Source organism: Sciurus carolinensis, chromosome 3, assembly GCF_902686445.1.
Source record: "Sciurus carolinensis chromosome 3, mSciCar1.2, whole genome shotgun sequence".
Lineage (NCBI taxonomy): Eukaryota > Metazoa > Chordata > Mammalia > Rodentia > Sciuridae > Sciurus > Sciurus carolinensis.
In genome coordinates this window covers 167,837,730-167,865,178 of record NC_062215.1, presented here as the reverse complement: position 1 = coordinate 167,865,178, position 27,449 = coordinate 167,837,730, and the positions used below count along the sequence as shown (strand labels likewise).

The following is a 27,449-nucleotide window of genomic DNA, read 5'->3' as shown; positions in this document are numbered from 1 at the left end:
TCGTTTTCTAGTGAGACTTATTTTTTCCCGTGCTTTAGTGATTATGTTAATCTTTTTTCTTTAGGATCTAGGATTCCCTGAGTGTCTTCTGCAATGCTGGTCTCATGGTCATGCTGGTCTAGTTTTTTGCTTTTCTTGGAAGGACTTTTTCTCCTTTTTTTTAAAAAAAAATTTTAGTTGTAAATGGACACAATGCCTTTATTTTATTTATTTATTTTTATGTGGTGAGAGGATCGAACCCAGTGCCTCACACATGCTAGGCAAGTATTCTACTGCTGAGCTATGGCCCCAGCCCCTCCTTATTTTTAAAACTTCCTTTTGGCAGTGTTGGGGATTGAACTCAGGGCCTTACATATGTTAGGCAAGTGCTATACCTCTGAGCCATAGCCTTAGCCCATTTTCTTTGATTCATTACTCCAAGGCCTCCTGGTTGAGAATTCTGCTGCTATTCTAATGGGTTTACTTTTAAATGTGACTTGGTGCTTCTCTCTTGCAGCTTTTACTGTTCTTTCTTTGTTCTCTCTCTACTTTGGGCAGTTTAACTATAATGTCATGGAGAAGTTCTCTTCTGGTCAGGTCTATTTGGGGTTCTAAATGTCTATGGTACCTGGATGTCTTTGTTTTTCCCAAAGTTTGGGATTGATTTTGCTATTTTATCGCTAAGTAGGTTTCCTCAGCTTTCAGTATGTAGCTCTTTTCCCTTTAGTGTGTAATTATTCAGATATTTGATCTTTTAATGGTGACCCAGAGATCTCATTTGTTCTTTTCATTCCATTCCTTTCCTTTCCTTCTCTTCCCCTTTTCAATATACTATTTTAGCAGAGTTGCCTTCAAGCGCTGATAATCTTTCATCTACTTCATCTAGTCTGTTAAGGCTTTTAGTTGAGTTTTTAATCTGATTTACTGAGCTTTTCATTGCTAAGATTTGTTTTTTCTTCTCTTCAGAAATTTGCATCTCTTTATTGTTCTCATTCATGTCCTATCTTGTTTTCTTTAATTCAACTGATTATTTATATTCTTTTGAATTGCACTGAATTTTAAAAAATATGTTTTGTTTCAATTCTTTGTCTAGCATTTCAGAACCTTTTCTTTTGGTAGTGGGGATTGAGCCCAGGGATGCTTTCCCACTGAGCTGCCTCCCTAGCCTTTTTTATTTTTTGAGATGCGGTGTCACTGAATTGCCTAGGGCCTTGCTAAGTTGCTGAAGTTGGCCTCCAAATTGCCATCTTCTTGCCCCAACCTCCCAAGTCACTGGGATTACAGTCATGGGCCACCATGCCTGGATCACTTTGATATCTTTGACCTCTCTTATTAGGGAGTTACGAACTTCAGAAAGTGTCACATGCTTTGTGTTTTTACATTTCGGTGTTTCTCTGTGGAGGTTTTTGCACCTGTTGGGATGGGTATCTCTTCCACTTTTATGTGAGAACCTTTTCCTGAAAATGTATCTGGGATATCTTTTTGAGGTGTAGTGTTGACTTTAATTCTAACTGGAATTTGTAGTGCAATTTCCTTGTGATTTCTTTAACTGTGCCTCTTGATACAAGGTGTACTGTGTTGGAGCCTGAGAAATTGCTTTCTGTGTCAGTCTTACAAGAGTGGGACGCTCAGGTGGTTAAAGGGTGTGGTGTACCGAGCAGAGTACATGTATGTGTTCTGGTTATTCCATGGGAATAGAGACCCCTGTCAGGTGTTGGGGTTTTCCTTGGGCTCTGTTGATATTGGCTATTTTTTGAAAACGGTTCTACTACTGGGTGTTCCAATCACAGTGGTAGGTTTGGAATTTTACTCTATGCAGACACTGGTATAACCCCAACTGTTTCTCAGGGAAAGTCAGAGGGCCAGTCCAAGCTCCCCACTGTGGCACTCACCTCTAGTCTCAACCCAAGGGTATGGGAGTGATTGACTCTCAGGACCACCACTCAGCAGTGCCATGATATTACTTTGGGGTCTTAGAGACAGGGAAATGCACGGGCCTCTCACTCCGAAAGCAGAAAGCTCAGACAAAGGGGCCCTTTTCAATGTGACTCCCAGTTGCAGCACTGTGAGAATATGCTTGGAAGTGCAGAGAACTCCAGAGCCCGTTCACCATGGAAATATTAGGACTATTGTCTGTTTAGACTGCATTTCTGCAAGTTGCTGAAAACTGTGCTATTAATGGTCACTGGGTCTCTCCCTCTTTTATTTCCACTCCCACCAAGTGGGCCTTCCCTCTTCCTTAACTGCACTTCCGTGTAGTTGGTACTGGGACATTCTGTCTGACCCTCTATTTTACTGTCCACAGTCTCTAGGTTTCTCCGTCTATCCACTGTTGAACTCTAGTGTTTTCCCCCTGATCATCCACCTCAAAAAGCAGCTACTTTCCAGTTGCCTTAATTCTGTCTCATGGAGAAGCAGGCGAGTGCTCAGTGCTTCTAATCTGCCACCTTTCGAAGTGAAACTCAAGCTCTGTTTTGTATACTATTTCTTGAAACCATGAGCTTTCTTTAAGGGAAGAAGAGAATAAATCCTAATAGTCTGGTGTGCTAGAGTCATTTCCTTCCAGTAAATCCTAATTAACATCTTTAGTGAGTTTTAGAAATTTATGTTTTCCAAGGAATATGTCCATTTTAAGTTATTCAATGTATTGCCATAAAGTTGTTCATAATGTTTTCTTACTATCCTTTTAGTATTTGTAGTGATGTCACGTCTTTTATTCTTTTTTTCCCCACTTTGTCAGTGTGGTTAGAAGTTTTTCAATTTTATTGATCTTTCAAAGAACAAACTTTGGTTTCATTGATTTTTATTCATTTTTTTCCTCTATTTTTGTTTTTCATTGATCAAGCAGTGCTCTTTTCTATGACTGACAAGTCTACCTTCTTACCTTTGGATTTGACATTTGTTAATTTATCCAAACTTACTGAACCATGTATATTTCATTGTGTGGTAGTTCTATGTTTATTGTCTTCCATAAGCACGCAACTCATTGAGTAATGCTTCCTTTTTGCTTGCCAGCAGTTCTATTCAACCATCGTTTATAAAGTTGTAGTTCACCACTCTTGATCAAAATTCAGTATTATGCATTTTCTGTTTAAGTACTCAAATATATGTGCACATATATGATAAACTAATTTAAAGGAATCTTACAAGTTCTGACCAAATTTCTCATTTTGAATTCCCTGTTAAAATTTTTAAACTCAAATATGTGACCCTTCTGCAAGATTTAGGTCTTTAGATTCTAATTTATTATTACATTTCCTAGCTTTGTTTTATATCCCTATTTCTGTTTCTTTCTTTTCTATTTTGTAGCTTGCTATAAATTCCTAAAATTACCTTAAATTCTTTGTGGATAAACTATAGAACAACTGGCATTATTAGTTTTTGAACTTTGTTACACGTTAAACTTGATGTGTTATTCACAGCTTTAAAATTAAGTTCTTTTCATTGCCTAAGTAATACAGCTATGTGACAGAAAATTTAATAAAATAGAGAAAGTTAAAAAAAAAAAAAAGAAAGAAAAACCCACCAGAATACAAGAATTAAATAGCTTACCTTAATCATGTATATAATTCACGTTTACTGGAGGATATGAAGAAGAAATCAGTTTAAAGAAGGTAAAGGAAATACTGACTTGAAGCAATCCTAGTAACACAGCACTTGGGAAAACACTGAAGTGTTTTAAATAGTTTTATAATTTCTCAGTACTTGAAGAGTTGTAAGAATTTAATTATTATATTCTACTAAAGATGTCATACATTCAAAAGAGCTGTTTTAGGGAAGTGTTTAAAATAAGTTTTTAAAACATATGGTCTGTGTTGTTTTTAGAATTTCTGCTTTGAAATATTCAGATCTTTCTCCTTCATTTCCTTTCCTCCCTCCCTCCTTTCCCTCTTCCTCAACATTTAGGAAAAGAGCATTGGTTGCCATTGGTACTCACGATTTGGACACTTTGTCAGGTCCATTTACCTACACTGCAAAGCGCCCTTCAGATATCAAATTCAAGCCTCTGAATAAGACTAAGGAGTATACAGCCTGTGAATTAATGAACATATATAAGGTAAATATTCTTTTTTATTGTGCATTAGCTTTTAATAAATCATCAGATGTGTTCAAAGTTAAGTCTTGGATTTAGAGAGATGTAATAAATGCTTTGTAAAAAACAAGTTTTCAGCTCTAATCCAGAGATACTAATTTCCTCTGATTTAAAGTGGGGCCTACATCATAATTTTGTTTTATTTATTATTAACTTTTTTAATCTGTGGGGTGATTTTAATGTACTTGTAGAATTAAGAACCACTGATAGAGACTGTACCACATTTTAATCTTCATACCTGTGTATAATTAAAATTCATGCAAATATAAGGAAAGTAATATTTAGTAGGTGACTGGGAGAGATACTATCATAAAGTGTCTACCTCTCATTACTAGCATTTTAGAGTCCAACAATGAAAATGAATTCTCCTTACACTTCCAATTGCAAATAGCAAATAGAAATAGTACATGTCATTTTGGAAAAAGCAGCTGTTATCCTTGACCTGATTTGCAAGTGATTTCTTTTTGTTTAGATAAATAGTTTTGTGATGGTTTGCATTTTGTTTGAGATGATTTGGGCACACCAGTGTAAATGTATTTTCATTCTTGAAAAATGACTCAGTTGTGTTTTCATTTGTCCCCAGTAGGAGATGAGATTGTATAAAGATGTTAAGATATTGATTTATGTTTGAAAATCTTTTAAGTGAAGAACTTTTTATTTGGAATATTTTATGTTTTTCTGACTTTCCCCCCTCTTTTTAAATATCAGGATAGTATATAAATTAATTACAATAATAGGAATTTTTAAAATAACTGACTTAATTTTTTTTTCAGACTGACAACCAACTTAAACATTACTTGCATATTATTGAAAATAAACCTCTGTACCCAGTTATCTATGATAGCAATGGTGTCGTCCTTTCAATGCCTCCAATCATCAATGGTGAGTTTTTTTATGAGCATCATGGATTATTGCTGTTTTTTTTATTCTTCAGCAATTTTGTAGATTCTCTGTAACTTGACTGATCAAATCAAACAACTGATTCTCTTAGGTCTTTTGTTGATTTTATTCTAATAGTTTTCATTCACTTAATAATATTTTACTAAGGATTTTTATGTAATTTACAAATGTGTAAATATTTATAAATGTATGAGTGCTTATCAACATTTATACATTTATAAATATTTCCTGATACCAGTTTCTGGGTTCTGTTATAGTCTTCTGAAGTATGTTGATATTTTAGTTTTAGTAGTCATTTACTTGGTTAAACTCAAAAGTCAAACTCTGTCTTACCTGTAGTTTTATAGTTAAACTATAACTTTATATTCTCCACTCTTAATTTCCTTTTGAAGGTTATTTTATGAGGCAATTTGAATGTGTTTGCAGAATTTAAAGATGTCTAAGTCATGGATATTTGGCTTTTTGGACGTGAGGAGGAGGTTTAGCTAATTCACTATGAGAAGGAAAATTCTTTTTTGGGGGGTACCAGGGATTGAACTCAGGGGCACTCTACCACCAAGATATATCCCCAGTCCTATTTTTGTATTTTTTAAATTTAGAGACAGGGTCGCACTGAGTTGCTTAGTGCCTCACTTTTGCTGAAGCTGGCTTTGAACTTGAAATTCTCCTGCCTCAGCCTCCTGAGCTGCTGAGATTACAGGTGTGCACCACTGTACCTGGCGAAAATCCTCTTCTTGAGATCTTGAACTTTAGCAGTTAATAGTGGTTAAGAACATGGGCCTTATGGTTAACTAGATCTATGCCCAGAGCTTACTTAGACTTGCTGTTTGCTAGCTTGTGATCATGGCAAGTAGCTTAACCTTTGCAAATCTTAGTTGTCTTGTCTGTAGTTCAGTCATAGGTTGTGGTAATGATTAGGTAACAGTCTCAATAAAGGATTGGCATTATTTTATTGTATTCACCAACTTGCCATGGGACCTTAAAATAAAAGTTGTATATTCCCTTATCTCTAAGATGTTAATTTATATTTTGTTCTAAATTTAAAATGTAGTTTCTATTTTGTTGAGCTTTGTAGTACAATTATTTTTTTAAAATGGTTGCTTTGTTATTGTTTTGTGTTCATTGCAGGGAATCATTCCAAAATAACAGTAAATACTAGAAATGTATTTATCGAATGCACAGGAACTGACTTTACTAAGGTAAATAAAAATTCAAAAAAATTTTTTTCCAGTATTAGGATTGAACAAGGGGCACTTGACCACTGAGCTGCATTCATAGCACATTTTAATTTTTAATTTGAGGCAGTCTTGCTGAGTTGCCCAGTCTGGCCTTGCATTTTTGATCCTCCAACTTCAGCCTCCTAAGTTGCTGGGCTTACAGGTGTGCCCCACCACACCAGCTAAAACTTCGAATTTTTTACCATGAAATAGGATATATTTTGCTTTTAAGCCAAACTGTATAAAAATTAAGATATATTTTAAGATATAGTTATTTCATAGGTAGGAACATGTTTAGAAATTTAGAAGATTAAAACTGTAAATTCTGTATGTTGTTTATGGTGTTTTCATTCATTTGACAAATGTTTAATGAGCACCTACATGTTTTTCCAGTGCCAGGAATTTAAGAATGAGTTACATGTTTTTTGACTTCAAATAACTAGTCTAATGGGAGAGTTAGCCATATACATGACTATAAAAAAGATATTAAAATAAGTACCATAATAAGATCTGTAAAAATCATTTATCTTAGTTGGTTTCATTTAAATGCTGAATGATTTCCTTTGTGTACTTTGAAGTTTTTTTTAAAAAATGAACTAGCTGTAGAGAAGTTTTAAAATTATCCAGAAGTAGTAGATTATCAGTTGTTCACTCACTTTTATTTGCTACCTATGTTGGATTAAGTCGAAATGAATTACTATGAAAGCTCTTTTTTTTTTTCTTCCCAATACTGGAAATTGAACCCAAAGCATCAAAAATTCTAGGCAGGTGCTTTACCATTGAGTTACATCCCGGGACCTTTTATTTTTGAAACAGGGTCTCATTAAGTTGCCCAAGATGGCCTCAAACTTGCAATTTTCTTTCTTCAGCCTTCCAAGTAGCTGGGATTACAAGCATGTGTCACCATATTTGGGTGACATATATATCAGCATAGGGTGAGGTAGAAGTTGAGCAAATTCAGAAAGGTAAACTTGAATGGCAGTACAAGGCTGGAGTATAGAGGTAGGGGAGATACATGGCATTCATGTAGGTCTTACAAAATTGGGGACATGTTAAGGTATTTCGTTTGTAACATTTACCTGTCATTTGCCTTCAGAATATTGTCAAGGTAATGTAGATTTAACTGTTTATTTGACAGACCTTAGGTATTTTTTCTGAAGCTTATCTGAGAGTTAAGTATACATAAGAGCAATGAGAGCAATGAATACATTCCAATAAGGTTAGCATATTTTTTCCTACTTATTTTCACTAAAAGATTATTTGCCAAGCTTATGACCCTTATTACCTACTGGGCACTCTTTTATATATATATTAATGCATTTGATGTTCATTTTGACAATGAGATAGGAGTTTCTATTATGTCCACTTAACAGGTAAGAAAGCTGAACTGCAGTGAGGATAACTAGCATGTTCAGAGTCACACTGTTAGTCGTGGTTGAGCCAGTATTCGGGCAGTCTGGTTTGAGAGACTTATGAAATTGAAAACATTTAATCCAGTAATTGACCATTTATCTCTCTTGAAACGTGGTGAACTAAGGTTGGGGGTGGGGACTAAACAATTTGTCTCAGTCATGGATTGTAACTCTCAAAGAACTGCATAAATGCAGAGCACCTGAAGATAAGAATAGGCCTACTCATAAATTTTTATTCCACTTTCTTTCTTAGAATATAAACGTAAGGGTCCCATTTTATGTTTGGGGACTAAATTGTTTTAAATATTCATTGCCCTCTGAGTGGAGAACATATAGATTACCATAATACTTTTTTTCTTTTGCAGGCAAAAATAGTTCTTGATATTATTGTCACCATGTTCAGTGAATATTGTGAAAATCAGTTCACGTAAGTTTATCCAACATCTTTATTGATGGCTTCTGTTCTGAAGCTGAGGCATTGGGCCTTGTATTAAATATAATGATGAAAAAATGTGGTTCCTATAACTAGGATGTAGAATATGTTAGAAGAGTAAAACATATGGCTAAGTAATGTAGAAAGCAAAAAGTGAGAAATACTTTAGAAGTTTTGGCAATGTTCTGGTATTTGTAAGGGCGAGTTCCTGTCAGCTGAAGCTATCTGGGAAGGCCTCTTGGAGGCAGTGAAATTTAGAGTGTATTTAGGAATTATTGGATCTGAGAATGTGAATGAGGAACAGCAAGAGTCACAACTAAGCAAGGGTAGAGAAACATGAGAGCAAAATATGTATGGTATATATTTGTCAGTAATATTTCATTTTCCAAAGTGTGTGTGTGTGTGTGTGTGTGTGTGTGTGTATGTGTATGTGTGCGTGTGTGTGTATTACTTTTTTTGGACAGGGACTTTTGAACCAAGGTGTGCTTTATCACTGAGCTACATCCCTATCCCTTTTTATTTTATTTTTTTAATTTTGAGATAGGGTCTTGCTAGGTTGCTTAGGGCCTCCCTAAATTGCTGCAGTGGGTCTGGAACTTGGATCCTGCTTGAATTTCCCGAGTCACTGGAATTAAAGGCATGTATCTGGCTCAAAGCATGTTTTTAATTAAAAACCTATATTGTCCTTACTGTGTACTGTATAAATTATAATTCACGGTAAATGCATAATTGTAAAATGCATGACTAAAATTGTATGGGCTATATTAGTTGTTTTATTTTTTTTAAACAGTTTTTTGCATTTTTTGCATTTCAGTGGTTGTAGCAGTTAACTTTTGTCATGTAACACACTACCTTGATGAAGCCTAGGATACCACACTGGCAGAGAGTCCATACATGAGGCATGCTTTGTACTACTGGGAAATCAGCTTTCAAGTGGATACTACCTGCAGGGACATGGGAGCTTTAGGAAATAAAGTGGTAGAATAATATACATAGGAGGATTAGTTTGCACCACAGTGTTAGAGTGTGATAGATTGAGTGCATTGAGGTTGGAGTTGTAGCTCAAATTAAAGATTTATTAACCATGCACAGTTCTGGAATTTATGACCCATTTTTTTCTTCTTAAGCGTTTTATTTCTGACATTTGTTTTTTAGGGTTGAAGCAGCTGAGGTAATTTTTCCTAATGGAAAATCAAATACCTTTCCAGTAAGTATTTAAGAAATGATGGTGAACCCAATACTACTAAATAATGGCTTACGAGTTCTTGTGTTCTGCTGATTTAGCCATCCATCCACCCACCCACCTTTCCTCATGCTACCTACTTCACAATAGCCCTGTGAGGATGGGTGCTATTATTTATGCCTTTTCTAGAAGAAGGTCCTGAGATATTAAGTAGGTTGCCTGTTTGTTAATATAGTGGTGGAGCTAGGACTTAAGTTCAGACAGTCTGACATCAGATGCCAACATGATGGGTTATGTAATAACATTATAAGGCCATAATTCTAATGATTTATTCTCTTATTAACTAACTAGGTAATTTATAGTCTCACCCCCTTTACGATTATTCAGTCCTGCAAATCTAATTAGTCTGTTCACACTTGAATTAACAGTTGCTAAAGGCCATCTCTGTAACTAATAAATAATTCCAGATGTATTAATAAGATTAATTCAGTAGCAAGTACAGTTATTGTCAGGATACAGAGTCTTGGTAAAAAATTTAGTATTATTTTTATTCTTTTTTCTCGTGATTCTGGGAATTGATCCCAGGATCTTATGCATGTCAGGCAAATGCTCTTCCACTGAGCTACACCCTCAGCACCTAAACTAGTAGTATTCTTAATTAACTGATCTTACTTCCCCCCAAGATGGTTACATATAAAGACACCATTCTAAAACACGACAGTATCATTGTCGATTAGTTGTGGTTCTGACTCAGCAAGACCATTCTTTGATGAGCTTTATTCCCTTTGGATTTTTCAGTTCCATTGTCATTTATGAAGCAAATCAGCCTAAATAGTACTTGCTTTCTAAGTGGATTAAACCTGCCATGATCAAAACTCCCTCTTTTGAAAACTTTAGTATTTAACAACATATTTTATTCTAGAGAATTTATTGTATGTCAAAATAACTGTATAATCATAGAAGGCATAACTGAAATTACTTGGTCAATACCATTTAAAAAAATTTTTTTAGTTGATTTGGAATTTAGTTGTTATTTTCAGTTAGCTTTTGTTGTATAACAAACTACCCCAAGACTTAGTGGCTTAAAGTAACAGCCATTTACTTATCTCATGATTCTCTTGGTCAAATGGTTCTTTTTGTCTGGCCAGCTTAGCTAATCTCTGTTGAACTTGCTCATATGGGTAGCCACTTGGCTGGTTAAATAACAGCAGGATGATCTGAAATGGCATCACTCATATGTTTCTTTCTTGTCATGGAGTCAGGGTGTCAACTATCCCTCACCATCATCCAGCTTGCTAGCTTGGTTTTGTGTTTGTGTGTGTGTGTGCGCGCGTGTGCGTGCCTGCACATGTGCTGCTGCTGCTGCTGCTGGAGCCCAGGCCCTTGTGCGTGCTGGCAAGCATTCCACCACTGAGCTATGTACACCCCCTGCCCACACTTGGGCTTCTTTACATGATGCTGGTTGCTGGGTTCCCAGCAGCAAGAGAGCAAGCCCATTCTGCTTTCAAGCATGATGTCCTGTTGTCCTCCACCAGTCATGTGGCTAGGTTTAAGTGGTGGAAAAATAGATGCCATCTCCTGACTATAAGATCTGTAGTGTCACATTGCAAAACCTGGATGCAAAGAGATGAAGAATTTGTGATCATTTAACTAAATATAGCTTTTTAGATTGTTTTTTAAAATGTCTGATTTGAGGAAAGTTTCTTTTTAATATGTGAAATTGTGAAGTATTAATAAAATTGAGTATATACTTTTGTGAAAGAGGAGAAATGTGTTTTTTAATTTATTTTAAAAATTTTTTTATTGTAAACAAATGGGATACATCTTGTTTCTGTTTATACATGAAGTAGAGGCATACCATTTGTGTAATCATACATTTACATATAGTAATGGTGTTTGATTCATTCTGTTATTTTTTCCTTCCCCCCACCCCTCCCACCGCTCTTTTCCCTCTATACAGTCCCTCCTTCCTCCATTCTTGCCTCCCTCCCACCCACCAATATGTGTCATCATCTGCTTATCAGCGAGATCATTCGTCCTTTGGTTTTTTGAGAATCAGCATACTATAGTGATGCAGCCACATCAATGTTCATAGCTGCTCAATTCACAATAACCAAATTGTGGAACCAACCTAGATGCCCTTCAATTGATGAATGGATAAAGAAACTGTGGTATATGTACACAATGGAATATTACTCAGCCATAAAGAATAATAAAATTATGGCATTTGCAGGCAAATGGATGAAATTGGAGAATATCATGCTAAAAGAAATGTGTTTTAGTATTTGGTTCATTTTTCTCATGTAGACGATTCCTTAAATCATTTATTTGTGTTAAGGGAGCTTTCATAAATTTGAGGTCTTTCTGAAAAGGAGTACTACACTGTTGTTTGACATTTGTTAATTTATTTTCTCCTAAACTTACATTAGAATAACTCTTAGATTGTCTTTTCAGAGGGCAAGGATCCTCTGGGGAGTTACTGCCTCTTCTTCACATGAAATAGCAAAATTTCACAAATACTTTGAACGTTCTTTTCTATTTTTGGAAAAGAAAATAGTTTTGGAATAAGAAATAAGTGGTAGAGACTCAGAGCTTAATGGTTAATGGTGTGAGCTTAGGAATTAGGTTTTCTCAATTTGTTTATCAAGTCATTAGTTTATTTGTTAGTTACTTATGCATATATTAATTCACTAAATATATACCAAATGTTTATTACCTGATAGGAATTTTTCTAAGCACTTAGACTCAGCTGCTTACTGTTATTGTGACCTAGTAGTGGTTTTTCATCCCAAACTCATTCCTTATCTATAAAATAAGGATACTTACATTGGGGGGACTATGTGAGATTATCTTTAAAGTATGTCTTGTACTCTTAAGCTCACGGTAACTTGAAAATTCAGTAAAGGTTTGTTACTACTGTTGTCATCTGAGCATCTAGACCAGTCTGTGCCACCCAGATTCTACTGTGCACTCAGTTCACCAGGGGATCTTGATAGCCTGCAATGTGGGCTGAACAGTGTCACTTTTCGCTGCTGAAGACTGTAAGTCTGCCTTTCTCACAAGCAGTCAGATGATGCTGATTCTTTCACTTTGAAGACTGCATTTTGAGCAGCAAGACTCTGGTGTGTGGCCTTTGCTTGGATCAATACAGACTTTTAAATGTATAGCCTTTTTGCTAGTGACATTTGTATTTTTGAGAATAATTTGATAATAAGAAATATTCGTGTTTCCAAAGTGTGGAAAAGCCTAGATGGTAAGTTATGTTCCATTTGAAGAATAGTAAGTATCAGTTTATGAGATGTTCCCACCCCCGCTGTCTCCTGGAGCAGATTGATAGCCAGGACTTGGGTCATCATTGCATTTCCCCACCTGGGAAATAGTAAGAGAGAAATGTCTTAATATTCTTTTTTTTTTTTTTTTTTTTTCCTCCTCTCTGAGGGTCCGGGGATTCGAACCCTGGTCCTTGCTCATGCTAGGCGAGCACTCTCCAACATGAGCTATTTCTTCAGCTCCTGTCTTAATATTCTTAGACTCAGGATGGTACATTGTGACATTTGAATTATTCTTTCTTGGTCACACACACCTGCTTGCATGAGATGAGACTGAAAATCTTTAGCAAGATTTATAAACATCTTGGAAATGATGTAATGCAGCAGTGTTTTACTGTAGGGAATGTGGAATGAGAAAAATGTTTGGCACAAGTAGTACAAATCATCTAGCAAGTACAATGTTCATATAAGAATGTAATTTGCAAATTTGTTCTGTAATAATTTTTAAAACATCAAGTTTATTTTCAATATGTGACTCTAGAGATACTTTCTTGGCAGGGTAATAAAGTTGCAACAACAATATTGAACTAGGAAGAGTCTAAAACTGTATTTGATGGGGAATGATTTAAGCTTTCAAACTCTTCTCTTTAAGGAACTGGCTTACCGAAAGGAGATAGTTAGAGCTGATCTTATTAACAAGAAAGTTGGAATCAGGTATGTTTTGAAAACTTCATTTATTTATTGTAGGAGAGATTTGGAATTAGGCCCTTGGAATTTATTTATCAAGTCATTATTTTATTCATCCATTACTTCATGTGTAACATGTACACAGTACTTACAAGGCTATTTAGTTTTTCCTGAAAGAAAAGGGTTTCATAGCCTTTAGAGTGAGGTAAATAATGATATAGCATCAATTAGGATGTCTATTGTCAAATGGGACTCAAAAAGAAAGTTACAGTTTCAGGTAGTAGCATATCTTAAATCAAAATGTAAGCATGTTTTACATAATCCAGTGAAGTTTATGGTTTATATATTCCCTTTTCAGAGAAACTCCAGAAAATCTTGCCAAGCTCCTGACCAGGATGTATTTAAAGTCAGAAGTCATAGGTGATGGGAATCAGATTGAGATTGAAATCCCTCCAACCAGAGCTGACATTATCCACGCATGTGATATTGTAGAAGATGCAGCTATTGCCTATGGATATAACAACATTCAGATGACTCTCCCGAAAACATACACCATAGCTAATCAAGTAAGATTGCACCCTTAAATAAACACTCCTTATTGTTAGAAACTGATTATTGAATGCCAGGAAGGCTTTGAGAAAAACAGAACATAAGAATTAAGCAGTATTTGGACATGCTTTGCTATGAGAAGCATTTGCTATGGAAAGGATACAAAACAGATGCCCAGATGATTAGAGTAAGTTGAAAACCTGTGATGACTAGTTCTTTGAAGAAAGACAGGTTTTGAGTATGCAGCCCTTGTTGAATCAGACTGGGAGATTCATTTTCTCAACTTGGGCCTGAAGGCAGAAGCTGTGTGTGGGAGTTGTGGGGGTGGGGACAGGGTGCAATCTATGTGGATGGTGGGGTGTTAGTGTGTGTGTTGGGGTGGGGGTTGTATCCTTTTAATGACATGTTCAGTATAAATCTATTATTTTTTAAAAAACAGATATTATTGAGGTGAAATAAAGGGAATTCTTTTCTAGTTTCCTTTGAACAAGCTCACTGAACTTCTCAGACATGACATGGCAGCAGCTGGATTCACTGAAGCACTTACCTTTGCTCTGGTATGTCTTAAAACATGCCGTTTCTGCTCAGCTGATTGTTTACTTTGAATTATTTATTCTATGATTCTGTATATATACAAGTTTTTAAAATCTAGACTGCTAAAATTTCCTGATTATAGAATAGCTTTGTTACTAGAGATTGTACAATTTCTGGTTAAAAAAATGTTGAGAGGTTTCTGTATATAGTCACAGGAAAAACATAAAGGTCTAGAAAAATTGCCTTAAATGACAGAATATTTTATAGTTTCGTGTAAGTGTTGAGGGTTCCTAATGAATTGCATAACCAGATTTATGAAGTTAGAATATTTGGTCTTGATTTGGTCGCGGCTGTGCCCTCTAGATGCCGCCCTGGTTAAGGTCTCGTGGACTGCTCCACATTAAACTTATTTCTTCGTCTTTGAACATGTTCACAAACATTTGCTTTGAGTTGAAAAGCTGACATAAAAGGCCTAAATCAGGAAATGGAATTTTATTACAAAATCAGAAGGAAATCTCCCTCCCTCACCAGATTGACCATTTAAAAGAATAAAATATGTATGCAATTTGTAGACTTTTTTCCTGTTGCTGAGCATTTCTGTGGTGCCTGTAGTGGAGTTTATGAGCATTCAAGTTTCAGTTTAACAACCTTAGGGAGGAGTTACTGCATGAACCCCAATTCAGTGCCAGCCCTGAAATTCTCAGTCTTTTAGAGTATTTCAGAGACTGTCTAGGTTTTCTAGTTTAGCCCTTGATTTTTCTGAGTCAGTAGTCACTCTTCTAGCAGTTGGTGAGCATGTGTTACTGTGCTAGCACTATGCCAGTGACAAAGTCTGAAACTGAAAGAGAATTTGAGTACCTGACACGTTCTCCACAACAGCAGAACCACGACCAGAATCCTGGCCTTTGGATTCCTAGAGCGGTGCCTTACCATTGTCTCCTGTGTATACTACTTTTATCCAAGCACCATGTCATTCAAATACAGAACACACACATTTCCAGTCATGAGCACCTACATTTATATAAAGGGAAATATAAAAAATAACACTGAGAAATGTACTTTTTTTTAAAAAAGTTTTTATTCTTTTTAGTTGCTCATGACAGTAGAATGTATTTCGACAGACATACATGAAGTATAATTTTCCATTCTTGTGGTTGTACATGATGTGGAGCATAGGAAAGTTATGTCTGATTCATTCTACTCTTTTTCCTATTCCCATCCCCCCTCCCTTCCTTTCATTCTCCTTTGTTTAATCCAGTGAACTTCTACTTCCCTACATTTTTTTGTTGGGGGGTGGGTACCAGGGATTGTCTCAGGGACACTTGACTACTGAGCCACATCCCCAGCCCTATTTTGTATTTAGTTTAGAGACAGGGTCTCACTGAGTTGCTGGCTTTGAACTTGCTATCCTCTTGCCTCAGTCTCCCAAGCTTCTGGGATTACAGGTGTGCGCCACTGTGCCTGGCCCCGCTTTTCTTTTTAATATATAAGTGGCATAGGAATCAGGACCTTCTCATCTTGATGGATTTGAGCTTTACAGATCCCATAGAGTAAACCATGACAATTCCCCGCCCTACTTCTAATCCTGTTTTCCTCCCCAGATCTAATTGCTGTTAAAATTCTGGCATTTGTTTTCCCTGCCCTTCTGTGTTAGTGGTGTATTCTGATGTAACTATGTAACTTGGTGTATCTTTAGAAGAACACATAAGCAGACAAGGGCAAGCGACTGTAGGGGGCGTTCACCCTGTGCTAAGGGTCTTATGTACAAAATTCCATTTCCTTCTTCCACAGCAGTTAATTTGAGTCACTCCCTGTTGTCATTTGGCTGTGGACCAGATTCTAGCCCAGGCCTGTTTTTTCATCCAAGGCTAGCGACTGAATTAGAGATGTTAGAAACAGCCTGTTTGGCTGTTCAAAGTCACTTTTTAGCATATTTGTTGCTTATCACAGGAGGAAGAAAAAGGTGCTAGAGTGTTTCCAATTTCAAATAACAGTTTTCCTGTAGGAATTTCACCATTGAAATTCAGTATTTGAAAAGTTACACATTTTATAAGGAAACCTAAGCATTACTGAGTTAAGATGGCCTGTAATGTTATATACACTTTAACACAAGAGTCATAGTGGCTCTTTTACCTATTCATTGACTTCCCAAGTACTAGCAGTTCATACCCCATCATTATGATTTTGCTATATCTGCATACTAGTTGTATTATTCTTTTTAAATTAGCTTGTTTTAAAACTAAATATCTCTTTGTCATTTTCCACCTCTAGCCAAAGCAAGTCAGGGAGTTCTCTTTTGCTATGTTTGGACATGACTTCAGGATCTTTCCCGAGAGAGCATGACAGGAATCCCCAGAGCTGGCTTTAGCAGAAAATTGAATTCTTTTTACCATGTCAGTTTTTCTTTTTCTTTTTCTTTTTTTTTTTTTTGCGGTGCTGGGGATCAAACCCAGGGCCTTGTGCTTGCAAGGCAAGCACGCTACCAACTGAGCTATATCCCCAGCCCCCATGTCAGTTTTTCTACACCTTTTTTTTTTTTTTCTCTTTTTGAGTGATATACAGGTCAATTATTCCTTGAAAACTATTTTGTGAAGCAGTACAATGAGCAGTCATTTACTCTCTGCCAGGCAGTGTGAATGCATCATTTCCTTATCTCATTTGTTATTGAACTTGATGTATCTAAAAAGTCCGAGTTTTATTTTCATAACTTTTGCATACTGTCCTGGTTACTGAGGTAGACAAGCATTTTCTTTTTTTGATGGGAGGGTACTTAGCAGTTTGCTACCATGAGCTTCATCAGGCAGGTACAGGGAAATTAAATGGTAATTAGAAAAAGCTTTGGGCAGAATTCAGGCCTCTTGAATTCTCTCAGTTCTACCATTCTGCCACACAGAGCGGATTCAGCAAGGATTACATTACTAGTCAAACAAAGTCATGGGGAGTTCCCAGGAGGCAGAGAGAATTTCTGATTGGAATCATTAGGCACATTTTTATGAAAGAAGGGGAAAAGTAGTCATTTAAATAGAGCTTCAGGGAATGGCTGCAAGTGGGGATGGGAGGCATTTCAAGTAAAGGCAGGGGAAAGTGTAAGGTTCAGGTATGGACGAGGATTAGAAAGATAAATGGGAGACTCGCTTAGGAAGGACCTGGGTATGGGTTATACTACCATCTGCACTTGAATATTTTACTTTAGCTGCTTATCATGGCCAGAACTCATCGTAAGAGAATTATTAATGTTAAATTATATCTTCTTTGTACCTGAAATTTATAAGTTAATTATTAAAACTTACTGATTTATATAGAGAATATAAATTGCTGAGATCATTGTAAGTTTACTGATAGCATTTAATCATTTTCCATATTAATTTATTTTTTGTGTACTTCTTAGTGCTCCCAAGAAGATATTGCTGATAAACTTGGTTTGGATATCTCTACGACAAAGGCAGTCCACATAAGTAACCCTAAAACAGCTGAATTTCAGGTAAGAATTTTAAGTACAAAAGAATTCATCTAAAAACAGAATTAGTGTATGATTTAAGAAAATTCTTTGGTTATTATACCTCAGGTAGTGAAATCAGAATTTTTTAATAGTTTCTTCTTAGATAAGTTTACAGTTGATTCTTACATGCTTTGCTGATGGAAATTCTTAGTTTATGTGTGTGTGTGGTAGGATCAAACCCAGGGCTTTACACATATTAAACAAGTGCTCTATCATAGAGCTTCCAGTCCCCAAATTTATTCAAACTTATTAACTTTAAATAGTTCCATCTCTTTCATATTAATATACTCTCACTTGATTTTCTTCTGTTTTTTTAACTCGGGCTTTAGAGAAAATTGACTTCTAGAATCAAGAAGAATGTGAGAACTAGAAGAATCTGCTATTAAGAAAGTTAATGCTATTATAAATAATATCCAAACTCTTTGATTTTAGTTTCTTTGGACCTTGGTTTTCTTTTCTTTCTTTCTTTAATATTTTTATCTGTAGATGAACATAATACCTTTTATTTTATTTTTTTGTGTGGTGTTGAGGATCAAACCCAGTGCCCCACACATGCTAGAGAAGCACTCTACCACAACCCCAGCCCAGACCTTGGTTTTCATTTGTGTAAAAGTAGGGGTTTGGATTAGTTTAAAAATTCCACATTTTTTAATATACAACTACATATTAGACCAATATTTGCATAGAATAATTTTTCAGTAAACCTTAATACATTTTTATTATTACTTGCTTTTTCAAATGTAAAAACCCACCCCCACCCCCCATTTCATTTGTCAGGCATGATAGATTTCTTGAGATGTGATAACTGCTACTGTGGTCTGCAGGGTTTATATCCTGGCTTATCTATTTTATGTAAGTGAAGGGAACAAATCAGCAATGTACTAAGTGTCACTATAAATAGCTATGGCTTAACTTATTTAAGAGGCAACATTTCTGTATAAAATACATTAGAGATGAGAGATTGTCTTTTAGACTTGACAGATTCTATATTTTACCTCTGCTTTGCCAACAGATATATTCTACCACTACTAGTATGACTCACAGGTTTCTATTTATTTATGGTTAAATTAAATGTAAAATTGCTCATGGACCTATAACTAAGTTCTTTCCCTGCATTTTATTCTAAACTTTGGGCTCATTTCTCATAATACATATTTTTAGAGACTGGATAAGATAAGAAAAATATTATTTAGGTAAAATATATAATATTTCATTCTAATCATTGTAAACAAAATTAGAGAATATTATCTCTCCTCCTCCCAAATTTATTAATATCCTCAAATGTCCATTCCTTTTTAAAATTTTCCCAATCATCTCATTTTTTTAAACAGTTTGAATTGGAATTCAAATGAGGTTAATGCATCAAAATAGATTGATATGCTTCTCAAGTTTCATCTGCAGATTGCCTATCCATTCTTTTTTTCTCTTTCATTGTCTCTCATTCTTTCCCTCCCAAACCCCACCCTTTCAGTTTGTTTAAGAAACTGGGTCATTTGGCTTGTAGAATTCCTACATTTAGGATTTTGATGAATATATTCCAGTGGTTCCTGTATTTCTAGTAAACTGGTAGTTAGCTCTAGAAGCTTGATTAGATTCAGTCTTAATTATTTTGTATTGCTATATTTAAGCAATTAGGCTTACTGTAAAGTAAACCAAAAAAAAAAAAAAATTAAGAAAAGCTGTTTCAAAAATCATTGGTTTAGTTGGGCATGGTGGTACACATCTGTAATCCCAGCTGTTTGGGAGACTGAGATAGGAGGATCATAGGTTCAAGGCCAGGTTCTAGGCAACTTAAACCCTGTCTCAAAATAAAATGAAAAATAAAAAGGACCAGGGATGTAGTTCAGTGATATGGTGCTTTCCTAGCATGTGTGAGGCACTGTTCTGATCCCCAGTGCCACAAAAAGAAAAGGAAAAAAAAAAAAAAAAGTTTGTTTATATTCTAGTAGGTTAAACTTCCTCTTATATTACATTGTAGTTCTCCCTACCCAAGGGAAATGTGTTCCCTGAAATCAAACCTTATGTGTACTGTTTTTTCCTATACGCAGGTGTATCTAGATAAAGTTCAATTTATAAATAAGATACTGTAAGAGATTAACAAAAGCTAATAATAAAATGGAGCAATTTTAACATTGTACTAAGTAAAGGTTATGTGTGAATGTATACTGTTTCTCCTCAAATACCTAATTTTACTGTAGATCTTAGGCATCTTGCCATACTATATATTTTTTTCCTGTCTTAAGTTAGAACTGTCACCTTTTCATTTAAAAGAAATACTTTATAGCTGTTCTTTTACGTATCTGAATTGCCAGCATCACTGCTCTTGCACTTTGGGGCCATTATTAAGTAAAATAAAGGTTACTTAACAGCACTGCATACTGCCATAGGTGATCTGATAACTCACGTATCTTCCCAGTGCCCGTTAGGCAGGTACGGCATAGAGTGGATACACTGGACAGGGAGCTGATTGGGAGCCCTTCTTATGCTACTCAGGGTGGCACTCAGTTTAAAACTTGTGTAATATTTTCAAACCATAGTTGACCACAGTTAACTGAAACTATGGAAAATGAAACTTAGAATAAAGGTGTATACTGTAGTTTTATTTCTGTGAACGGTTTGGGCACTTTTTCCTCATTGCTAAGGTGAACAATACTTACAAAAGCACCAAGCTAGAGGCTAATAGCAGATTGCAGGTAGAATGCTAAGGAAGTTGTTCTTTTTTTTTTTTTTTTTTTTTTTTAATTGTAAACAAATGGGATACATGTTGTTTCTCTGTTTGTACATGGCGTAAAGGCATACCGTTTGTGTGATCATAAATTTACATAGGGTAATGTTGTTTGATTCATTCTGTTATTTTTTCCCTTCCCCCCACCCCTCCCACCCCTCTTTTCCCTCTTTACAGTCCTTCCTTCCTCCATTCTTGCCCCCCTCCCTAACCCTAACTCTAACCCTAACACTAACCCCTCCCACCCCCCATTATGGGCCATCATCCACTTATTAGCGATATCATTCTTCCTTTGGTTTTTTGAGATTGGCTTATCTCACTTAGCATGATATTCTCCAATTTCATCCATTTGCCTGCAAATGCCATAATTTTATCATTCTTTATGGCTGAGTAATATTCCATTGTATATATATATATATATATATATACCACAGTTTCTTTATCCATTCATCAATTGAAGGACATCTAGGTTGGTTCCACAATGTGGCTATTGTGAACTGAGCAGCTATGAACATTGATGTGGCTGTATCTCTGTAATATGCTGATTTTAAGTCCTTTGGGTATAGACCAAGGAGTGGGATAGCTGGGTCAAATGGTGGTTCCATTCCAAGTTTTCTAGGGATCTCCACACTGCTTTCCAGAGTGGCTGCACTAATTTGCAGTCCCACCAGCAATGTATGAGTGTACCTTTCTCCCCACATCCTCGCCAACACCTGTTGTTGCTTGTATTCTTGATAATCGCCATTCTAATTGGGGTGAGATGGAATCTTAGGGTGGTTTTGATTTGCATTTCTCTTATTACTAGAGATGTTGAACATTTTTCCATATGTTTGTTGATTGCTTGTAGATCTTCTGTAAAGTGTCTGTTCATTTCCTTAGCCCATTTGTCGACTGGATTATTTGTATTCTTGATGTAGAGTTTTTTGAGTTCTTTATAGATTCCTTCAACACAGGATCCAGCAAGTCCCTTTAGGACTTCCTGTTAACTTGTGTAGGATCTACCAGGGGCTGCAGTTTTAGCTGGGGTATCCAAGCAAGCCTCTGTAGGAGTGAACATTTGAGCAGAGATGTGAAGGAAGTGAGATGACCCTTTGTCAATCTGGAAGAAGATCATATGAAACAGGAAAGAGCAAGGGCAGAGGCCCCACAATGGAGACCTGCTTGCTGACCAGTACAGTGCCCAGTGTGGCTGGAGTGCAGTAAGCTTGGAAGAACAGCAGGAGTTGAGAGGGAGCCAGGGTCAGATCCTATAGAGCCCCATGTAGGACACATTTTTTTTTTTTCCCAAAATTTAATGGAAATCTGTTGGCAGTTTTTGAGCAGAAGAGTTACATCATCTGAATTAAGTACTGAAGGACTGTAGAGAATGTACCATAAGATGGACAGGAACAACCTAAGAAGCTCATGTCATAGTTTGGGGCAAAAAACAGTGGTGCTAGCCACATGTGGTGGCACATGCCTCTAATCCCAGTGACTCAGGAAGCCGGAAGCATTGCAAGTTCAAGGTCAGTCACAGTAACTTAGTGAGACCCTAAGCAACTTTGTGAGACCCTGTCTCAAAGTAAAAGATTAAAAGGGATGGGGATGTGGCTTCATGGTAAAAGTGCCCCAGGTTCAATCCCAAGTATTCTGCACCCCGTCCCAAAACAGTGGTGCTTAGTAGGAATATGTAACAACAAATCCTACTGCTAATGTATAATATAATGCAATATTAGAAAGGTGGGGGACCTAATGGTGCTTAGAGTCTGCTATAGAGTGTAGCAATACTGTCATACCACTGCTCATAAAACCCATATATTAACGTATGTTGGAAAAAAAGTGAGAAATCTACCTTATAGACAAAAGGAATAAAGTCTTACTTTTTTAAAGATTTGGGATGTGCATTTCTTTGACTAGTAAGAATGAAATGACTGCACATATTTTCTTAATTGCTTTAGTAAATAAAAACAGACTGCAGTCACTGCCTGCTCATGGCAGCTATATAATTTTTTAATGGCTACATATTTATATTATATTTTCCTTCTTGTTCTCGTATTTAATTGCATTTACATTTTCCCTGGTCCTGGTTTTTTAAAAATTTGATTAACTTATATTTAATTAATTGGATTATTGATATTTCTTGTCATTTACTTCATTTACTTCTGAAATGAGGCAGGATATGAAAATTTACATATTTAAAATCTCGAAAGCCGACTTTCATTTTAAAAATGATAATGGAATAGAATAACCATTGCTTAGGTAAGAGCAATTGTAGTTTAGATTTGTCACTTATTTTGTAATCAATTTATTTTTTATTTTGTAAATTTGGAATTGAGAATATTTTCAGTTCTTTTAGTGACCTGGAATTTAAAATTTAAAATTAACTTAAATATTAGGCATTGCATTTTTCAGAAGTATGGTTATCAGAAGCCATGGAGTCTGATTTGTCCTTAACAAGGTGGGCTTTGGGTCCTATTTGGTTAGTGCAATTTCACGTCTTCTCCTGTAGGTGGCACGCACTACCCTTCTTCCTGGCCTCTTAAAGACCATAGCAGCAAATCGGAAGATGCCTCTTCCTCTGAAACTGTTCGAAATCTCTGACATTGTAATAAAAGATTCTACCAAAGGTAAGAATGAGTCACTTTTGACTTGTATACTTTTAAAACATCTTTTATTATGAAAATTTTAATTCTATATAAGAGAAAATAGTATAATTATCCCTGTGAATCTATCATCTACCTTGCAACAGTTATCAACATATCTTTCATCCATATCCTTGTCACCATATATGTATGTGTATATATATGTTTTTTATATATATACTATATATCATATATAGTATATACATAGATACATATACATTATATATATATATTATATATATATATATATATATATTTTTTTTTTTTTTTTTTTTTTTTTTTTTAATTGCAGTCCCGGGGGGCTAGAACCCAGAACCTTGTGCTTGCTAGGCAGGCACTCTACTAATGAGCTACAGCCCTTAACTACCCCTCACTTTTTTTTTTTTTGGAGACAGGATCTTGGCTAAGTTGCTGATGCTGGCCTTGAATTTGTGATCCTTTTGCCTAATCTCTCAAGTTGCTGGAATTACAGGGGTGTGCCACTGCACCTGGCTTTCCATATTACTTTAATGTAAATCATTTCATCGGCAAACACTTTAACTCATATTTCTGAAAGATAAGCACTATCACTTTTGTTTGTTTTTTAATAACTGAACAAAACTATCACACCGTATCATGAAATTTCCTGGTGTTTAAATTTTTCCCATTGCTCCACAGATGTATTTTTTAATTGAAATCCTATTAGTGTCCAAATATTTACTTACTAGGTCTCTTATTTGTTTGAATGGAAAACACATTTTAACAAAGAAATTTAGTAATATTTATGAGGAATCCTATTAAAACCTCAACTTGAAAATTACCATGAAGGGCTGGAAATGCAGCTCAGTGGTAGAGCACGTGCTGCTTACATGTGTGAGACCCACTGGGTTTAATCCCCAGCTCTGCAATAAATAAATAGATATAAAAAAGGAGAAAGAAAAGCACGTGGGATATTTTTTTGCCTTATAGCACATGATTTGTATACATATAATTTTAATGTACTTGATATCTTGTCATTTTAGTTGCCCAGCACCATGTTGTACCAGTGATTTTGTAATGTGTTTTATCATATTTGTCCTTTTTTGACTATGGTTTAGACTTTGAGTATAGCCAGTTTTTTGATCCATCACTTGGGGTGCAGTGGTTACTTAATAAATATATCCTAAATTCAGTAAGTATCTGAACCTGAGTGTCAAGTCTATCTCAGAGTTTGTATCTCTGGTGTCTAGTGCAAGTCTGACTGGAGCTCTGTGCAGCGGTCCCTTGGTGAGTAGTGTCTCTACTGACTCATTGCTAGCAGCATTCCTTGGTTCCCTGATTTTATAGATCAAATGCTAACAGTATTTATTCAGTGGTTCTTACTCCAAACTCTGCAAGATTCAGAGTGTTTTCTTTTGAATTGGTTGGCAGAAACAGAGACCTTTTCCTCAATTTCTTAAGATTCTAGTAGATATCATTCTTAACTATCAAAAATAGTCAAAAACAGTTGGCTGAATCAGTTCACGTTGGAAACTGATGTTCTGGCGGTATGAGCACCTTGATTTTCACATGGAGGCTCTCCATAGCAAACTTTTCATCCAAGATTCAATTCTGTTTGTTTTCCAACACTGTCCCATTTAACAAATTGGAAAATTCAGACAAGAAAACTGGTAATTTGCCCAGGGCTTCATAAAATATTGCACTTGGGGATGGGGCCAGAATTTAGTGCTTGGTGTGCATATCATTAGAGAATAAATGTCCATTTTAATATCAGTTTATGTAGAGTTTTCTCTGGGTTATAAATCTATAATAGATTTTGGAAAACATTGTTAGTGCCAGCTGCAAATAGTTTTTAGGGTTCTTATGACTTAAATCCTCCATTGGTGCAGGTAGTTGGGAATTTGTTAATAAAATTGCAGTGTCACGTTTATTTGCTTACTTTGATTTTATTTTCCACCTTGGTTCTTTGAGTTTTATATTGTCTTGTTCCTTGATGATCTATTTGTTTATAAATGTAGAATTAGGTTAATTACACTAGATTTCGTTATAAGTTTTGTAATACTCTTTCAGCAACGGTCGTTTCCTAATTATCAGGGCTCCCTAGGGGCTCTGCAGGGCTGGGCGTGCTCACAAGCAGGTATCTCAGAGTGGAAGATGAGTGTAAGGAGCAAACTAGGGTCCCACAATTGCTGCAAAGCAAGTTTGGGTGTAAGCTTTACTGTGTTGCAATCCTGTGTAGAAATGTCTGAACTATTTTTCTTTTAATCTTTGTGTTGGGAAGGCGCAGGTGTGAACCGCTGTGATTCTCTTTCTGGCTTTAGTGCCCAAGTTTTGACAAACTCCCCTGTAGAGAGATTGGTCTCAAGTGCTAGAGCTGTCTCCCATTTTTGAACACATCACCTCCATGATTACCCCCAAACCCAGTTCATATACTCTTTATTCTGTTGTACTCCGTTCCATGGTGGACAATAGTTCTTGTCTCTTTTGTATCTTTTTTAGTTGAAATTATTCTGTTCTGTTTTCCCTGTTGATTTCATTTCTGTCTGATTCTACTTTTGCCCATTGTCTAACACTGGTTTATTCTTTTTCTTTAATATTTTCTATCATATCAATAGGATTTGAAAAATGAAGGGAGGTAAATATGCTCAGTAAATCTGCCATCTTGAAAACATAGGCTTGCTTTAATTTATTTGGAGTATGTTTTCTGTTTAGGTGGGCCTGGATTTTATTTCATAACAAAGGCAGCCTTTCTGATGGAGTATTCTAAATATGTACATGTGGGTTCCCCGTTTGTCATCTGGTGTACATGGAAGTCTCTGTAGGAGAGGCAGCACAGCACCATGGTTCTGCAGACACCAGCCACGGTGCTTGGCACTTCAGTCATGGCTCCTCATTTACCAGCTGCTTCCCTTTAGGCAGTTTACTTAATTTCCTATGGCCCAGTTTCTTCATCTGTACAATGGGAATAATGATAAAACTTATTTTATTAGATTGGTTAATAAAGATTAAGTAACGTTAACGTTTGGAAAGTTATTTTTGGAGTAATTCGTTACCTACTTCTTTTCAATGAATTGACACGTGTGTTTTTACCAGTAACCACTTCTCTGTTGGGTTTACCTTAGCCATCTCTTCCTAAATAATTAAATTTTTTGAAGCAAAGTTTTCCAATTAACATGAATATGTCCCCAAATGCCTGATAATGGAAGTAGTCCTTAAACTACAGCAGATTCAAAAGGGTTGGAGATGTTTGGCAGTTATGAACCAGACAATCTCATTCAGCACATTAGTAGAAAGTATTTTGAGTTCCTTTTCATTATAGGGATTGCTTTAGAGTATAAGAGAAAATTTCCAGTCTTGAGGGAGGCAGATTTGTGAGCAGATTCTTCCAGATTATAATCGGAGAATGTCCAAAGTACCCTGGGAATGAGAGAAGGCAATGATAACAGTCACTGACTCTTTTCATAATATCAAGAAAAACCAACAGTCCTACCTCATGTCAGTATCAGTTTGGCAAGCATATCTTTCAGAATGGAATGAAAATGGAATCTACTGGATTTCAGAATGACTCACACCATTTCTTTTTGACCTGCATTTCTGTAGGAAAGGTTGCTAGCTCCTATTTTCATGTTTGACCTAACTGGACATTTCTTATTCTAATGTGGAGTTTTTTTGACTGACCATCCATGTTTAGTGAGACTGTCAGTCTGCCAGTTTAGAGACCAAGTCAGGCATACTTCACACTCATTAAGATTTCTACTCTAAACCAGATACATTCAGGTTCTTTGAGGGTGAGCCAATTATTGCATTTATTGAGTCTCGAAATCTGAAGTTGCTGCAACATTTAAAAAAAATAGCCATGACTCAAGGGAGTAAGCTGATTTATTCCTGTGGTTGGGCAGAGTGGCATGTATTTTTGGAACTAGAGGTTGAATGCAGATTCTGCCTGGGGTAAATTTTTCAGCTTTTTAACTGGGAAAAGGAGCACTGGAGCTGCCATATCAGGCTGCTGTGTGAGTCAGTGGTTGGTTTCAGTTGATGATACTTTTGTTCTTTCTGTTCATTGTCAAGAATAACTAAACTATACCCTGCATAGTAAGAAAAAACTGCAGAGGGGCAAAGAACCTACACGGGAATCGCTGATCTTTCTGCTCAGACAAGCAGCAAAGCAATTATACTTTGCACAATCCATTATTCTGACTTTTAACACAGATTGAATTCTGTAATCACAGTTTATTCCTCAGTGGTCACCAAAGCTGCCAGTATCCCAGAATCTCACCGAAAAGGCAAGAGAAGACACATCACTGGGTTGAGGGAGTTTTAGTTGAAAAGGAATGAGAACTTGAGAATGAAGATTATTTTGGCCTTGTAAAGTAGAGAGGGTGATTTAGAT

General features: G+C 36.0%; 1 protein-coding gene across 2 annotated transcripts in view; it reads left to right on the top strand.

Moving 5' to 3' along the window:
* The window catches only part of Farsb (phenylalanyl-tRNA synthetase subunit beta), a 64,528-nt gene that overhangs the window by 12,688 nt on the left and 24,391 nt on the right, over positions 1-27,449 (top strand). For both annotated transcript variants that reach the window (XM_047545800.1, XM_047545801.1), the window contains 10 exons: positions 3,886-4,036; positions 4,846-4,954; positions 6,101-6,171; positions 7,967-8,028; positions 9,190-9,241; positions 13,139-13,200; positions 13,532-13,739; positions 14,199-14,279; positions 17,645-17,737; positions 22,969-23,086. In XM_047545800.1, coding sequence (XP_047401756.1) covers positions 3,886-4,036; positions 4,846-4,954; positions 6,101-6,171; positions 7,967-8,028; positions 9,190-9,241; positions 13,139-13,200; positions 13,532-13,739; positions 14,199-14,279; positions 17,645-17,737; positions 22,969-23,086 — 1,007 coding nt within the window. The remainder of the gene's footprint in view (positions 1-3,885; positions 4,037-4,845; positions 4,955-6,100; positions 6,172-7,966; positions 8,029-9,189; positions 9,242-13,138; positions 13,201-13,531; positions 13,740-14,198; positions 14,280-17,644; positions 17,738-22,968; positions 23,087-27,449) is intronic.